General features: G+C 39.7%; 1 protein-coding gene across 2 annotated transcripts; it reads left to right on the top strand.

Annotated features, from left to right (window-relative positions):
* The first annotated feature begins 1,914 nt into the window (after nucleotides 1–1,914).
* On the top strand, nucleotides 1,915–13,093 carry kat2a (K(lysine) acetyltransferase 2A). Of its 2 annotated transcripts, none has more exons than XM_026164375.2 (19): nucleotides 1,915–2,001; nucleotides 2,320–2,607; nucleotides 2,894–3,017; nucleotides 3,122–3,267; nucleotides 3,397–3,486; nucleotides 4,737–4,918; nucleotides 5,026–5,217; nucleotides 5,386–5,492; nucleotides 5,772–5,876; nucleotides 6,187–6,323; nucleotides 7,120–7,328; nucleotides 7,431–7,557; nucleotides 7,724–7,834; nucleotides 7,918–8,061; nucleotides 8,160–8,274; nucleotides 8,390–8,426; nucleotides 8,907–8,970; nucleotides 10,018–10,102; nucleotides 11,199–13,093. In XM_026164375.2, the coding sequence occupies exons 2-19, from the start codon at nucleotides 2,380–2,382 to the stop codon at nucleotides 11,390–11,392; spliced, it is 2,397 nt and encodes a 798-aa protein (XP_026020160.1). In that variant the 5' UTR covers nucleotides 1,915–2,001; nucleotides 2,320–2,379; the 3' UTR covers nucleotides 11,393–13,093. The 2 variants fall into 2 exon arrangements, with proteins under 2 accessions (XP_026020160.1, XP_026020161.1); XM_026164376.2 differs by having other exon boundaries at nucleotides 1,975–2,144.
* The last annotated feature ends 3,253 nt before the right edge of the window (nucleotides 13,094–16,346 follow it).

Genomic DNA, 16,346 nt, shown 5'->3' with positions numbered 1-16,346 from the left:
TCATGAGAATTTGCATATTGACGATGATGAAACTGAACTGACTGTTAGTCAGTGGTGCTACTTTCAGTCTTTATGCAAATGTACCATTTATAAGGCTGGGGAAACCTGTAGTCAGCTGAAACTCAAGCTGTACTTTGCACTAAGAATACTGTGTCCAGATAAACAGAATGAGCTCTCTCTGGGATTTCATTACTGTGATGGTCTAAGGAGCTTGGAAAGAAAAGCGTCTGGATGTTTCACCTCTCATCTGAGAAGCTTCTTCAGTTCTAAGGGTCAAATGGCAGAGTCCCAGATTTAAACCCCGTGGGAGTTTCCCCCCAAGGAGAGAAAATGACCCCCTGATGATCCTCTACCTAATCACATGAGCCAAGGTGTGAAAACGGGTGTGGGTCCCAATCAGCCAGGGTTTCGGGTGAGCTCATTGTGAAACCTAGCCCCACCCTATCCTCTGACTTCCTGAGGTCAGATGGCCCAGGGTGTGAGTGGGCATTAAGGTGTCTGGGACGGGATCTCAAAACTGGATTATAGATGGCAGACAGTTGGTGTCGTAAACCACCACCTCTGTTCAAAGATGGTTGCTCACAGTGGACATAAATGGCTTCTTTCACTCCTCTTTCAAACCATTGAAAGAGTGACCTTTGTCCTTTAGATGCAGATGGACTGCTGAGTCTTGTCCTGTGGAGGTGGCTCTTCTATGTTGTGCTATGCGCTTATGAAGTGGCTGTTTGGTCTCTCCAATGTAGAGGTCTGGGCAGTCCTCGCTACACTGTACAGCATACACCACATTGTTAAGTTTGTGTTCTGGAGTTTTGTCTTTCGGGTGAACCAGTTTTTGTCTGAGTGTGTTGCTGGGTCTGAAATGCACAGGATGTCGTGCTTGGAGAAAACTCTCCTGAGTTTCTCTGATACACCCGCTACATAGGGGATGACAATGTTGTTGCGTCTGTCCTTATCCTCCCTCGCTGGTGTCTGATCTTCTTTTCTGTGCATCTTTGCTGACTTTATAAACGCCCAATTTGGATAACCGCATGTTTTAAGTGCTTCCTTTACATGTGTGTGTTCCATCTTTTTCCCTTCAGGCTTAGAGGGAACATGTTCTGCCCGGTGGTGTAGGGTCCTAATTACTCCAAGTTTGTGTTGCAGAGGGTGATGGGAGTCAAAGAGGAGGTACTGGTCCGTGTGTGTGGGCTTCCGGTAAACTTCGATGTTGAGGTTGCCACTCTCTTCAGTGTGCACAGCGCAGTCCAGGAAAGGCAAACAGTTATCCTTTTTGTTGTCCCTGGTGAACTTGATGTTTTTATCCACGACGTTAATGTGCACAGTGAAGGATTCCATCATCAAGACATGATGTATAAAAGCTACTTAAGGGGTCGTGTAATTTGATATTTTTGCCAAATATCCTTCCTGACACAACCCCAAGGGGGATTTGGATCTCTGGCTAGAACCTGTTTTTATTGTTATTATTTATTGTTAAATCACATTTTCACATTGTGTAAACTAACATGCATACACACTTGAGGTCAGTTGCTGTCTGTGGCAGCTGTTTTGCTGACATGCCTAAAAGAGGACATGTATAAAAAGGGATATTTAATCCTGAATTTGGATGTGTGGAGCTATTCAGTTTAATTATTCCTTAGTCAGAATGTCTTTAATCTTATCCTTTAACATTGTCCTATAGAAAAGGCCCAAAAGGAGCAGATTTTAGCCTTCTATAATAGTCCTGAAGGAATCCTAAAACTTTAAATTTACCTGATGGGGTTTAGTTGATAATGACACTATCGTTTAAACATTTATATTGGATATTTTTTCTAATACTTACTGTGGATTGTCATTTACTTCTGGGGTGCATACAGTGACATCTGGGGCTCCTTTTACGTAAAACAAAAATGTGAGAGCTGCAGATCCCACTATAACCAATAGAGGGTGAGCTGCTAGCTAAAGAGGGTTTAACAACACACGGCAGGAAGGTGAGCAAGGAAGACATGCAAGCGGAGATCTGTGGTAACATTTATGTTAACGCATTTAAAATATAAGGACATACAAATGACAAGATTCCTAACCTTACAGGCACTTAGTTAGCTATTTTTGCACGTGTTACACATGCAGAAGTGTAGCATATTAAAGGAAAAACCTAAACCATCACAGTGAGTTGATTCGTTTGATCTATGCTGTGGGCGGATTTAACTGGTCGGGGTCCGTTAAGGGGAGGGGCAATATAAATCAGTTGTCAATAAATCTGAAGAAAGCTATATCGGTTTTAATCGTAGACAGTACAAAATAACTTTGCTGCAATTCTAACAAATCCTACTTTGCCGACAGAACTTGAATGCAGCATATGAGCTAAACGGGAGCTGAGGAAGAAACTATAGCAGCGTGGATATGTCGGACCCGGCGGCGCAGGCCTTACAACCCCGGCTTCTTCAAGCCCAGTCTGCTGGGTCAGCGGGCTCCAGTACTACTACTACTGCAGGCTCAGGATCAGGGAACAGTGACCCTGTCAGACCAGGGCTCAGCCAGCAACAACGTGCAAGCCAGAAAAAAGCACAAGTCCGAGCTTTCCCACGGGCGAAGAAGCTTGAAAAACTTGGCGTATTCTCCGCATGCAAGGTAGCTAGCATAGCTAGCCAAAGTTCACCATAACAAAGCACTCTTCAGACAGTATTAGCATTACTGTGTATATTCAGGAACAAACATGTAGCACGTAACCTAACATACGTGTTGCAGTATCAGTTTTTAACTGTCAAGGCAGTCTTGTATTTGCTGTATTATTCACATTAAAGCCTCAAAAATGCATTTATTGTTAGGCTAACTGAACAGTCATTCATTTACGTACAAAAGCTACAGTTGTGTTATTGTGTAAATCGATGTGTATGGATTATTTGCGTATTTTCAGGCTAATGACACATGCAAGTGCAATGGATGGAAAAACCCAAACCCACCGTCGGCCACACGTATTGATCTGCAACAGCAAGCAGCCAGCCTAAGCGAGCCCTGCCGCAGCTGTGGACATGCTCTGGGTACAAACTAGCATCCACGTACTGCTCACCTTGGACATGCTGTAATAACGAACAAACGTGTATTCCAGTCATGCATTTACATTTTTTTTACACCTTAATTACAGCTAATCATGTGTCACATCTGGAGAACGTGTCTGAAGATGAGATTAACAGGCTGTTGGGGATGGTGGTTGATGTGGAGAACCTTTTTATGTCTGTACACAAAGAGGAAGACACTGACACCAAGCAGGTCTATTTCTACCTTTTTAAGGTATGGAAAAGGCATTCAAACATTAGTGTGATTGTGATACTGGTTCAGTTGAACTTAGAAGTTGATGTACATGACATTTTTTTAGCCCGATATAAACTTGTCTCGTTACTTCTTCACTCTTTCCTTCAGCTGCTGAGGAAATGCATCCTTCAGATGAGCCAGCCAGTCGTAGAAGGATCCCTCGGAAGTCCACCTTTTGAGAAGCCCAACATTGAGCAGGTAAATTTTAAGAAAATAGCTTCGGTGAATGTTTTGGTCTTAAGCAGTGTACTTACTGGTGAGCACAGACTTTAAATTAGGGCTGCTCGATTATGGCAAAAATGATAATCACGATTATTTTCACTGAAATTGAGATCACGATTATTTGACGATATTTATTTAACCCTTTAAGACCTACTATAGAACCAAGTCCACCAGAGCTTATATTATTTTTTTTACATGCTGTAGTGCCATTTGTGGGAGCATTTCAAGTTGCTATACATCAATACAACTGTTATAGCCCATATTTTAATAATATGTATGCATTAAGTGCATAGTAATTACATAAATTGCAAAAAAAGTGCAATAAACTACAAAAAAAATTGAAAATCGCTTTTGTTTTGTTTACATATATTTCTACTTGGAGAAATTTAAGAGGCTTATCCCTCAAAACTTTAAATACAATAAAGTTGCAAAAAATAGTTTCCCACCACAGGAAATTTATTTTGAGTGTCTTCATAGTTTTATTTTGGAGATACAGCAATTTTTATATACTGCAGGAAAAACAAAAAACAATCCTATGATGCAAATTTGCAAAGAAAACAGCATGTGCATCATTTCACTGTGGGAAGTGTTACAAACAGCTGATAGGAACGGCAAAGCGTGTTTCTGGAATATTATGTTTTTGTTCCTGCAAGCGCTTTTTATGCAATTTTTGCAAAGCTATATGTGGAACGAAACCGTGACCGAGGACAAGCTGATGGCATCAGATGTAAGTACAACTCCTCCGGTTTCATATGCAAAACAAATTATTGCGCTAGCTTACACGGTTCAGGTTCTACAGGGATTTAAAAATAGTTACGCAAAACGGAGCGTGCTGCTCTGACCGGCTTTAAAGGGTTAACAATGACTTTAAAAAAATAATATAAAATAGTGTGCAACACCACTGAAGTTTGTTTTTTTTAAACTCTCTTTTCAACCAACGGCAGTCACTCTCCAAATAACTTCTGCTTAGCTTTCCGAGCTTCCCTCGGGTCCTCTTAATCAGCGGTCTCCAACCTTTTTTGCGCCACGGACCAGTTTATGCCTGACAATATTTTCACGGACCGGCCTTTAAGGTGTCGCGGATAAATGAGGGAGGGGCTAATAATCGGCTCAGTCATTTTTAATGATCGTTGAAAGCCCAGATCGTAATCGTGATTAAAATTCGATTAATTGAGCAGCCCTACTTTAAATCTTTAAATATTTTTGTCTTTCTTTTAATTTCACAGGGGGTTTTGAATTTTGTCCAGTATAAGTTCAGCCACCTTGCACCAAAGGAAAGACAGACAATGTTTGAACTGTCAAAGATGTTCCTTTTGTGCCTAAATTACTGGAAGCTTGAGACCCCTACGCAGTATCGTCAACGTACCCAGAAGGATGATGGGACAGCTTACAAAGTGGACTACACTAGGTGCGTTCATTTGATAGTAGGGAAAGCCGATGTGTACATTTACTTGTTTCTAAAGTGACTATTGTATGTCAGTCTGTGCAATAAGGCGTTTCTTCTTATGATCGCAGGTGGTTGTGCTATTGCCATGTTCCGCAAAGTAATGACAGCTTACCGCGCTATGAAACCACTCAGGTGTTTGGGCGCAACTTGCTCAAGTCCATTTTCACTGTCACCCGACGCCAACTCCTGGAGAAGTTTAGGGTGGAGAAGGATAAACTGCTACCAGAGAAACGTACACTTATCCTTACACATTTCCCCAAGTAAGGACAAGCTTTATTGAAACGGTGTATGCTTGTATTCAAGTTAAAAGGCAACCTGAAAAGCTGCAGAAAGATTATCAGTGTACTTGATGGTGCACTGGACACTGTTCACATTCATCTTGTGGGGATCACTTTATGGTTATTACATTTGTACATGTGTGTCTTCAGGTTCTTGTCCATGCTGGAGGAGGAAATCTATGGTGAGAATTCACCCATATGGGAGGCTGATTTCACCATGCCGGCCTCCGATGGCACACAGCTCGGACATCAGACAGGTGAGGCAGTCATAAAGTTGTACAGTTGAGCTTTTGCAATGTGTTTGGTCTATGTGTAAGGCATATGTTTAAAGGCAAATGAAGAGTGAATGTGGCAGTATGCTAGCAACCCAAGAAATCACAAGAAGGTTTTTGGTGTGGCACACAACGTTTCAATGACTGTGCATTTTTCTTGCGCAACCTATGGTTGCCCGGAAGGCTCTAGACCTGTGTGACTGAAGGCTTAGTTCCTGTTGTATAGTTTGTAAATATGTCAAGTCTTTTTGTCTGTCATTGCAGTGATCAGTCCGGCTTCAGTGTCTGGCTCTCCTGCTCTGTCCAAGTGTCTGAACAGCAGCTCTTCTGTCAGCAGCATGGATACTGGTGGAGCAGAACCAAAGACAGGTGTGTAAACCAACATTAAAACCACCTGCACAGGAGTCTAGAATGTCTAGTGCTTAGATGCTGTCAGTGGCCTCTGTGGATCAGACATGTTTTCAGCACTTCCTGTGGGTGCACAATTGGATGATATTTTGAAGGTGAACCAGCATGTCACTGGGTTTTACTATCGTGGCTAATCAATATATATTATTTTAAGATGTAGAGATTATTATTATTTTTTTTCCCAATCAGACCTTCCTGTGTCATAGATCACTGTCGGCGAATGTTTATGCTTTTTATTGCTTTGATCTGAGAAATGTTGCGCTCATTTCAGGAGAAAAGCGCAAACTTCCCGAGACCTTGACCCTGGAGGATGCCAAGCGGATTCGTGTGATGGGAGATATACCAATGGAGCTGGTCAATGAAGTCATGATGACAATCACTGACCCTGCTGCTATGCTCGGACCAGAGGTCAGTTGGTTAAACTCCATTCTTTTAATGTTTGGTTAAGTTCATAACACCTGTGTCATGTCTAGGGATGGGTACCGGTATCACCGGTTCTGACATAAACGGTAGTAACCAGACCGAAAAGCAGCGCACATTTCGGTGCTTTTTTTCCCTGAGATGTCACACACTTTGAATTCTAGCCAATCATTTTACCTTTGCAAGCGTAGTAGGCGGGCCCAGGTACGTATGTTCTTTTAGAGCAAAGCTACAGATTAAAAATGCCCAAGGCGAAGTGGTCAAAAGTCTGGCTGTACTTCACAGCAAAATATGCAAACTCAGCAGCCTGCAACAATTGCTTTAAGCTGATACTGTAATACTGTGCAAAGGAGGTAACACCTCGAATCTGATGAAACACCTGGCGACGTATAGCGTTTTTTTTTTTTTTTTTTTTTTTTTAAAAGCCGTTTTTTATTTATTATAAATATTATTATTCCGGCACCGTTTCAAAAGTACCGGTTTGGTACTGGTATCGGATAAAACCTAAACGATACCCATCCCTAGTTATGTCTAAGGAGACACCCTGGTCAATTTTCTGTGATCAAAATTTTAACTCACCAGGCAAGGTAACATTTTTAGCATGGAACAATTATGAATGAGTTCAGTCACATTTACTATGATGTGTCATAACAGCCTAAGTGGTGGTATTTAAAAAGCTTTGACTTAACACCAGGGTTATGTAAAGAAGTTGGTGTTGTTTTGGTACAATTTTAAAGACATTTAATACTGATGTTGTTTTTTTTGTTATGTTTAATATTGCTAGACTAATCTGCTGACACCAAATGCTGCCCGTGATGAGACTGCAAGGCTGGAGGAGAGACGTGGTATCATAGAGTTTCATGTCATTGGAAACTCACTTTCCCAGAAATCAAACAAGAAGATCCTGATGTGGCTGGTTGGCCTACAGAATGTCTTTTCACATCAGTTACCTCGTATGCCCAAAGAGTACATAACACGACTGGTGTTTGACCCGTAAGTCTAACGTTCTTTCCACATGTTGTGCCACTTGAGGCCCACACATGTTTGACATCTCCGTCTTTTTTATTATTTGTTTTTTTTTTGTTTTTTTAATAGGAAACACAAGACCCTAGCCCTTATCAAAGATGGCCGCGTCATTGGAGGCATCTGTTTTAGGATGTTTCCCACTCAGGGCTTCACAGAGATCGTCTTTTGTGCCGTCACATCCAATGAGCAAGTTAAGGTATATAATAAGGGGTTAAATTTATACTCAGTTTTCAGTTCGGAAAAACCAGCTTACCTACACGTACCTATAGCAAAATAAACATGAATACGATTATGAGCAGTATTGGTGAATATTGTTGGAATTTCTTTTATAAATACGGTGCTTTTTCTCGGGTCTCTTTAAGGGCTATGGTACCCACCTGATGAACCACCTTAAGGAGTACCACATCAAACACAATATCCTCTATTTCCTCACCTATGCTGATGAGTATGCCATTGGCTACTTCAAGAAGCAGGTACTGCAGGCGTGACTTGTGCATTAACTTTCCCTCTCTCATTTTTGTCTTTCTATTAATTTTTTTTCTTTTTCCCTCCGCAGGGCTTTTCCAAAGACATCAAAGTGCCGAAGAGTCGATACCTTGGATACATCAAAGACTACGAGGGAGCGACCCTCATGGAGTGCGAACTGAACCCTAGAATCCCTTATACCGAGCTTTCTCATATCATTAAAAGACAGAAGGAGGTACGTCAGAAGTTCTCATTAAAGCAAACCTTGTTTTTCTTCATTTTTGTGAACATGTCAGTGTGTTTCTTATGAGATAAATTTGAAAATGTCAATAGATTATTAAGAAACTGATTGAGAGGAAACAAAGCCAGATCAGAAAGGTTTACCCGGGTCTCACCTGCTTCAAAGAGGGAGTACGACAGATCCCAGTGGAGAGCATTCCAGGCATAAGTGAGTGTTTGTTTTTGTGTTTGTGTCTGAAAATATATATAATAAAATGCTTATTAATGTTTTACTTACAAGTACTTTTATACATATTTTTTTATTTTTTTGTCTTTCTATTCAGGAGAGACAGGCTGGAAACCCAGTAACAAGGACAAAGGGTAAACTCTTTGGATATATTTTTAAATGATGTTGCTTTGGACTGTGACCTCCCCTGCAGGGACACTTTCATTGAACAGATTAAGATTTAGAAATGACTGAGTAGTGAAGAAAACAAACAAAAAAAATGTATAATAAGAAATACCTACTGAAATATACAATTTATCGAAGTTGTTATGATTTTGGTATTAATGCTAAGATGCCACTATTGTTGGTGTTCAGAAATGTATTCACCTAACTTTAGCTTTTTGTTGTGTCTTTAAGTCTACAGGTCCTTTAACCTTCTCAGGTTCAAATTACACTTTTTGTTGCTAATGCACAACCAAGTCCTGCAGTGGTACTTCTGAGTAAAAAAACCCCCTCATAAAATATGTATGTGGGGTAATCAGGTTGTTAGTTTTTAACTGTTTCAAATCGGCAACGCCTGCCTTGAGAGGGCTAAGTGTAGTCAAAGGTTTACTTATCATTTATATCTTTCATAGGAAAGAGGTGAAGGATCCTGATGTGCTATACAACATGCTGAAGAACCTTCTCGCCCAGATAAAGGTGAGGATCACCAGAGGCCTGTATTCGGAAGCAGTATTTGGGGCTTAACTTCAGGGTTAACCATAGATTTTTGCTGTTATGAGGGTTAACTCTTTTACCAGGGTACATCATGGTGCTAAGAAGTTCCCATAAAAAGCGTCATCCGTGAGAGGTGAAATGCCTTTAAAACAAAACAAAAGTCCAGTTGTATTTGTTTATTTTCAAGCTCTCATGGCTACCATGACCTGGATGAGTGAGAACCTACACAGACAAATCAACCTACACAGTCATAACAAATTGACTGTTATGACTGCATAACAGTCAATTTGCATTGACTAACAATGGACCGTGAGTTCAGTTTCACAATCTCGAGTATTAATATTGTTATGACTATTGATCTATTTCCATGGCTACCATATTCACGAAGAGTTTGGGAATGGCCGCTGTCACAGTATTGTAAAGCCTGGATTATACTCTATTGCAGAGATGGACAGCTGGAGACCTGATGGCCGAATACTCATTTCTGTTATACTTCAGCTGCCTGGGCATATGTGTAGTTTGTGCACTGTAATGTAATTCTACACAGACAAGTCTGCCCAGTCACAAAACAACAAACAGGCACATGGACATTCACGTATGTCCTCAGGCTTAATGTCCGATGACGAAATTTAGGTCACAGTCTGCCCAAGCGGAGTCATGGATGCTGAAAACATGAAAACCGCTTTAGATGGTGAAATATGTACTCAAAGGCCCCCTCCTCAGTTCAGAACAGGTCACTGCCTTTTCATATAATTGACCTCCTTGACTCTCCACTCAGTCACACACCATTGCTTTGGATGCATCACTTGTGTGGACTTCAGTCAGTATTTTTTCAATATTTGTAACATAAGCTGCTCTGCTGCCAGCAGATTTGCATGTTTGTCATTGGACACTTAAGGAAAAGAGATTCTTGGCATGTTGAACTTGCTTTCAGGTACAAGCCCCAGCTAACACCTGAGTGGAGCACACACAAGAATACACCCAGACTAACAAGACCTGAGACTAACTAAAACTTTGTCACCTCTGCAGACTCATCCTGATGCTTGGCCCTTTATGGAACCAGTGAAGAAATCTGAAGCTCCGGATTACTACGAAATCATCCGTTTTCCTATTGGTGAGTAAGCCTCGCTTAGATAATATGACCCCCCACCCCCCAGCAATAGTTTGCAAATCTCTTAAAACCTGCATTTTACAATACAATACACAGTTCAAAGTAAAAACATAAGAAATTAAAACCTAGCAAATCTGTCACTTTAAGAAAAAAAAGGTTTTCAACCTGATGGCAGCAACATATCTTTTAAAAAAGGTGGTACAGGGACTATATGTTTCCCACTGTGTAGCATCCTCTCTTTTATCAAAAGTCTGTAAACACCTGGGAGCTGAAGACAATAGCTAATGGACTTTCAGGGGGAGCAGTGTTGAGCCCGTTCTTGTCTGATATAGGATTCTAGCGGCTCAACCGTCCAGGGTCGTCTTTGTTGTATTACTGGTTTCATGATATGCCAATTTTTTTTTTTTTTTAATTGGTCTGGACTGCAGGCAGGCCAGTTTAACTCCTGGATTCTTCTACTACCAAGTCTTCTTATTGTAATAGATGCAATAGGCAACTTAACATTGTCTTGCTGAAAAATGGGTGGCCTTCCCCAAAAAAGCTACCTTGATAGAAGCTGCTGCTGTTTTTTTGATAGTTTTTTTTTTTTTTTTTTTAATGCCCAATCATGTTACTGATATGTTGTGGATTAACCTATTTTGTTGTAAAATGTTCTTCCCAACTGTCTTGACGCATGCTCAATCATCCAGGGAAGTAAATCACAAAAGTTGATTCTGTTCATCTAGATGTAGCGTTTTCAGTGGGAGAAATATTTTGTCTCTCATCCAAGTGACTTCCTCAGACTGAAGAAAATGCTATGACCAGACAAACACAATCAACTTTTTGGGGTTCCTCCCAGCTGTTCCCTTTGAATCCAGTTTACTTTTCCAGTTGCTTGTGCCTATGTTCCACCTTGTTTTTGAGATGTGTTACTGCCATCAAAATGGTTTCTGTGATAATATAGATAATATATGGGTTTGAGATTTTCACATCATTGCATTTCATTTTTGTTTACATTTTACTTCCCAGTGTTTTTGGAATTGGGGTTATTGTTTGTGGTATTTAAGCCATTACTTTTTAATTTATGCAGATTTTCTTTGTCCTTGTTTTGCCCTCACAGACCTAAAGACTATGACAGAAAGACTCAAGAACAGATACTATGTGACCAAGAAACTTTTTATTGCCGACCTACAGCGAATCATCACCAACTGTCGCGAGTACAACCCCCCAGACAGCGAGTACTGCAAGTGTGCCAACACCTTAGAAAAATTTTTCTACTTCAAATTAAAAGACGGAGGTCTGATTGAGAAATGAAGCCTGCCTCAGAACTATTTCGACTGACAAGGAGTTACTTTCACAGCGGCCAAACGCCGAGATAGAGAAGATTTTTAGCTATTGTCATATCTTGGTTAAGAAAAGGTTATTTTCAAGGGGAAAAAAAAGAATTGCTGAAAAATTGTTGGACTTGCATCACAGCCAGTTGAATACTACAAGTTTCAAAATGTGATCCAGTTAAACTTACCTGATGACGTCTTCTTTCAGTACTCGCAGTGGGTGAATTATCTGCTAATACGTGTTTCAATGAGTGTACCAAAGTTACAGGTCCAAGTAATAATGCGACTTTCCACCATTCTTTGTAGAGTGACAGATTCAGCTTTGTTGCATTTTACAGGAGCCAGTGTTTAAGTAGTAAAGAGTTCATTAAAAAAACAACAAAAACTGGACCTTGGGACCTAAAGCCACGTTGCCTTCCATTACTGAGACACTTGAGCATCCCAGCCATTTTCATAGGAATGAATATAAAAGCTCTAAGGGGCAAAGTGCTTAGAGCACTTGAAAAATGGGAAGTACTTTGCTAAGTAGTACTGAAACAATTGAATTAGTCATTTGTTTAAAAAAAAGAAGAAGAAAAAAGAGTAAAATTGTTACTCTCACGTGAAGTGCAAATTCTGAATGTTTGCAAGTGAGGACTTTTTTTTTTTTTTTTTTTTTTTTTTGCTTTCTCTTTTAATATTTACCATCTATTGATTTTGATTTTTTTTTTTCCTAAATGTTTGACTGTTGGTCATGATAAAAGAAAATTGTCATTTGGATAAATGACTAATTATGAGAACAGCACTGCAGATGAAAATAACTGCTGGTTGCAGCTCTACTGTTAAGACAAATTGAGGCACTCCGTGATGGACTGGGCATAAAATACTTCCAGCACTTGTGTGATGAAGAAAATAAGTAAGTCAAAAGTTACCTTAATAGAAACGTTTTCATGCTAATATAATACTTATTTATACATAAAATATAAAACATAATGTTTATGCAGCATTCCAAACGATTTTGATGAGGTCACAGTTAGTATAGCTTCTTTTGCAGGTGTTTACTGTACGTGTTTGAACTGATTTGTCCTGTAGGACTGTCACCTCCACATAGGGAGTGCTTTGTGTGTAGCCTCACTTTTGTGGTGGTTCCATGTTTACTGGTTAGTTTTTGTTGCAAACACAAAAAACAGGGGAGGCAGACGTTAATCAGCAGTCCTGTATAGATTATGACTTGGAAAGAGAACATGACTTGGTTTATTTTATCACACTGTTCGCAAGCTGTGGAAGGTGTTAATGCATGGCTACAGTTTACAATGTGCATTAAAAAAACAAAAAACCTTCAGGCACAGTTGCAGGGTTTAAGTGGGTTTTTTTTTTGTTTGTTTTTTTTGTTGTTTTTTTTTCCTTTTAAACTTTTCATCAACATCGTATGTTTGCGTGTGTGTGAATGTCTGTTTTGTTTTGTACTTGAATCATGACAAGCTTTGAATTGTTGGAGTGATGTCAGTGTTTCGTTATTCAGGGTTGTCAGTTATGTAGTTCATTCTCAGACTACCAATGTTGCATTTCAGACTTTCTTAAAAGGTGTCTGAGTGAACCTTCCAGCTGTTTGAGGATGGCTACTGTTGAGTTATGGTTTAAATACCGTTTACTGTAACTGTAAAACTGTTCACGACAATAAAGTTGTTGGGGTTGTTTTGTTTTTGGTTTTTTTGGTAAATAATTCTTTTCATGGTCACTTGGCTAAATAAAGAAGGTCACCAACAAACACTTTTAATCTGAGGCAGAAATATTAGTAAAATCATAAAAGGCTTTTTAGAGGACAGTGAATATTATAACCTAATAACACTAGTTAAGGCCACGTAGTGTGTAATGGTTGATTTCATCAGTGAACTTTATGATCCGCTCAAATGTAAAAAATTGCGTGCATATAACTAAATAAGTGACTGTTATCTATAATGCGTCTTTAGGCTCTCTTGTATGATTGTGTATAATAGGCTTTAGAGTTCTGTTTCCTGATGCAATGAAAACAAGACGGGTGTATCAAGGGCGTGGTGCATGCAAAAACTGATTAAAATCTACAACACCCTAAGGTTTACACAGTACTAAGATATATTTAGGGTAACTTTTCAGTTGGCCTGACACTTTCAACTGAAGGTTTTATCAGGAAAAATATTTATTTTCTTCAAAAATACTTGAGGCTTGTAAAGGCTAGTGGATCATTAACAGTGCTACCTAAACCAGTTAGATAAAATAAAGAAATTAGTCATCTCAGGCAAAAGTCCAGCTCCTCAGGGTAAGGAGGTGGTGTTTTTCAGTTGTGGTTTGTTTCTTGTCAAAGAATGCAAATTCTTAAAGGCGTTTTGGTAAAATCTAATGTGAAAAACAATGAATTATGAAATTTGAATTATTTATGGACACACCAAAAACAATATATTACTTCAATGTAGATGTAATGGTATACTTTACTTCTTTTCATGGTATTTTTCATTGATTTCTATTAGTTATAAAGAACATAAAATCCCTGCACAGTTAACTGCAAAATGTCTTGCTGCTGTATTATGTAAGGCTTGTAAAACAACTGCTTTATTGTCAATGACATTTAGGCTTTGTCACTGCATTTGAGTTGTGATTTGTTGTTCCTCCAGAGCCTCCCTCAGTTGGCCCATTCTGCACAGAGCTTTTGATTTCGTTTCTCTGTATCACACAACGCGTCCACTCCTTACTGTTGATATTTTGTGCTGTGACTCACATAGTGGATAGGTAATGGAAATTACCAAAGGATTTATTAGAACTTGCATATTGTTTACACAGTGCTGTAAAAAAGTAGTAAAAATTCCTACTTCGAATCAGCTGGGATTTTTTGTACATTAACTTTAGTTTATCCTTTTGCAACTTTCACAAACTTGCCTGCATACAGGGAGTGCAGAATTATTAGGCAAATGAGTATTTTGTCCACATCATCCTCTTCATGCATGTTCTCTTACTCCAAGCTGTATAGGCTCGAAAGCCTACTACCAATTAAGCATATTAGGTGATGTGCATCTCTGTAATGAGAAGGGGTGTGGTCTAATGACATCAACACCCTATATCAGGTGTGCATAATTATTAGGCAACGTCCTTTCCTTTGGCAAAATGGGTCAAAAGAAGGACTTGACAGGCTCAGAAAAGTCAAAAATAGTGAGATATCTTGCAGAGGGATGCAGCAGTCTCAAAATTGCAAAGCTTCTGAAGCGTGATCATCGAACAATCAAGCGTTTCATTCAAAATAGTCAACAGGGTCGCAAGAAGCGTGTGGAAAAACCAAGGCGCAAAATAACTGCCCATGAACTGAGAAAAGTCAAGCGTGCAGCTGCCAAGATGCCACTTGCCACCAGTTTGGCCATATTTCAGAGCTGCAACATCACTGGAGTGCCCAAAAGCACAAGGTGTGCAATACTCAGAGACATGGCCAAGGTAAGAAAGGCTGAAAGACGACCACCACTGAACAAGACACACAAGCTGAAACGTCAAGACTGGGCCAAGAAATATCTCAAGACTGATTTTTCTAAGGTTTTATGGACTGATGAAATGAGAGTGAGTCTTGATGGGCCAGATGGATGGGCCCGTGGCTGGATTGGTAAAGGGCAGAGAGCTCCAGTCCGACTCAGACGCCAGCAAGGTGGAGGTGGAGTACTGGTTTGGGCTGGTATCATCAAAGATGAGCTTGTGGGGCCTTATCGGGTTGAGGATGGAGTCAAGCTCAACTCCCAGTCCTACTGCCAGTTTCTGGAAGACACCTTCTTCAAGCAGTGGTACAGGAAGAAGTCTGCATCCTTCAAGAAAAACATGATTTTCATGCAGGACAATGCTCCATCACACGCGTCCAAGTACTCCACAGCGTGGCTGGCAAGAAAGGGTATAAAAGAAGAAAAACTAATGACATGGCCACCTTGTTCACCTGATCTGAACCCCATTGAGAACCTGTGGTCCATCATCAAATGTGAGATTTACAAGGAGGGAAAACAGTACACCTCTCTGAACAGTGTCTGGGAGGCTGTGGTTGCTGCTGCACGCAATGTTGATGGTGAACAGATCAAAACACTGACAGAATCCATGGATGGCAGGCTTTTGAGTGTCCTTGCAAAGAAAGGTGGCTATATTGGTCGCTGATTTGTTTTTGTTTTGTTTTTGAATGTCAGAAATGCTTAGGCTGCTGCCCCCGCGACCCGGCCCCGGATAAAGCGGATGAAGATGGATGGATGGATGGATGTCGGAAATGTATATTTGTGAATGTGGAGATGTTATATTGGTTTCACTGGTAAAAATAAATAATTGAAATGGGTATATATTTGTTTTTTGTTAAGTTGCCTAATAATTATGCACAGTAATAGTCACCTGCACACACAGATATCCCCCTAAAATAGCTAAAACTAAAAACTACTTCCAAAAACATTCAGCTTTGTTATTAATGAGTTTTTTGGGTTCATTGAGAACATGGTTGTTGTTCAATAATAAAATTATTCCTCAAAAATACAACTTGCCTAATAATTCTGCACTCCCTGTACTATGAAAAATTAAACGAGCTGGACTGCTTTGAAGTACAACCCCAATTCCAAAATATGGAGCCCTATATAAAATGTAAATAAAAGAACAAAGCAATGGTTTGCAAATCTCATAAACCCACATTTTATTCACAGTAGAACATAGTAAAACACACCAAATGTTTAAACTGAGAAACTGTACTATTTTAAAGAGAAAAAATGTGGTCACTTTGGATTTGATGGCAGCAACATGTTGCAAAAAATTTGGTAGAGGCCCGTGTTCACCATAGTGTAGCATGCTCTCCTCTTTTAACGCTTTACGAGATCTGCAGATAATTGCATCTTGTTTTTGATATTTTACACAATGTGCCAACTAATTACAGAGCTTAGAATGAAAGCCACAGGACTTTTTAAAGTTTCATGACGATGTGT

Source organism: Astatotilapia calliptera, chromosome 4, assembly GCF_964374335.1.
Source record: "Astatotilapia calliptera chromosome 4, fAstCal68.1, whole genome shotgun sequence".
NCBI classification, from domain to species: domain Eukaryota; kingdom Metazoa; phylum Chordata; class Actinopteri; order Cichliformes; family Cichlidae; genus Astatotilapia; species Astatotilapia calliptera.
The sequence above is the reverse complement of the archived record's forward strand: the minus strand, read 5'-3'. Positions and strand labels throughout refer to the sequence as shown.

Coding starts and splice junctions, on each gene's coding strand:
- kat2a (XM_026164375.2), top strand. CDS start 2,380: ATGTCGGACCCGGCGGCGCAGGCCTTACAACCCCGGCTTCTTCAAGCC. Junction 7,558..7,723: donor CATCCAATGAGCAAGTTAAG/GTATATAATAAG, acceptor GGTCTCTTTAAG/GGCTATGGTACCCACCTGAT. Junction 8,275..8,389: donor GGAGAGCATTCCAGGCATAA/GTGAGTGTTTGT, acceptor CTTTCTATTCAG/GAGAGACAGGCTGGAAACCC.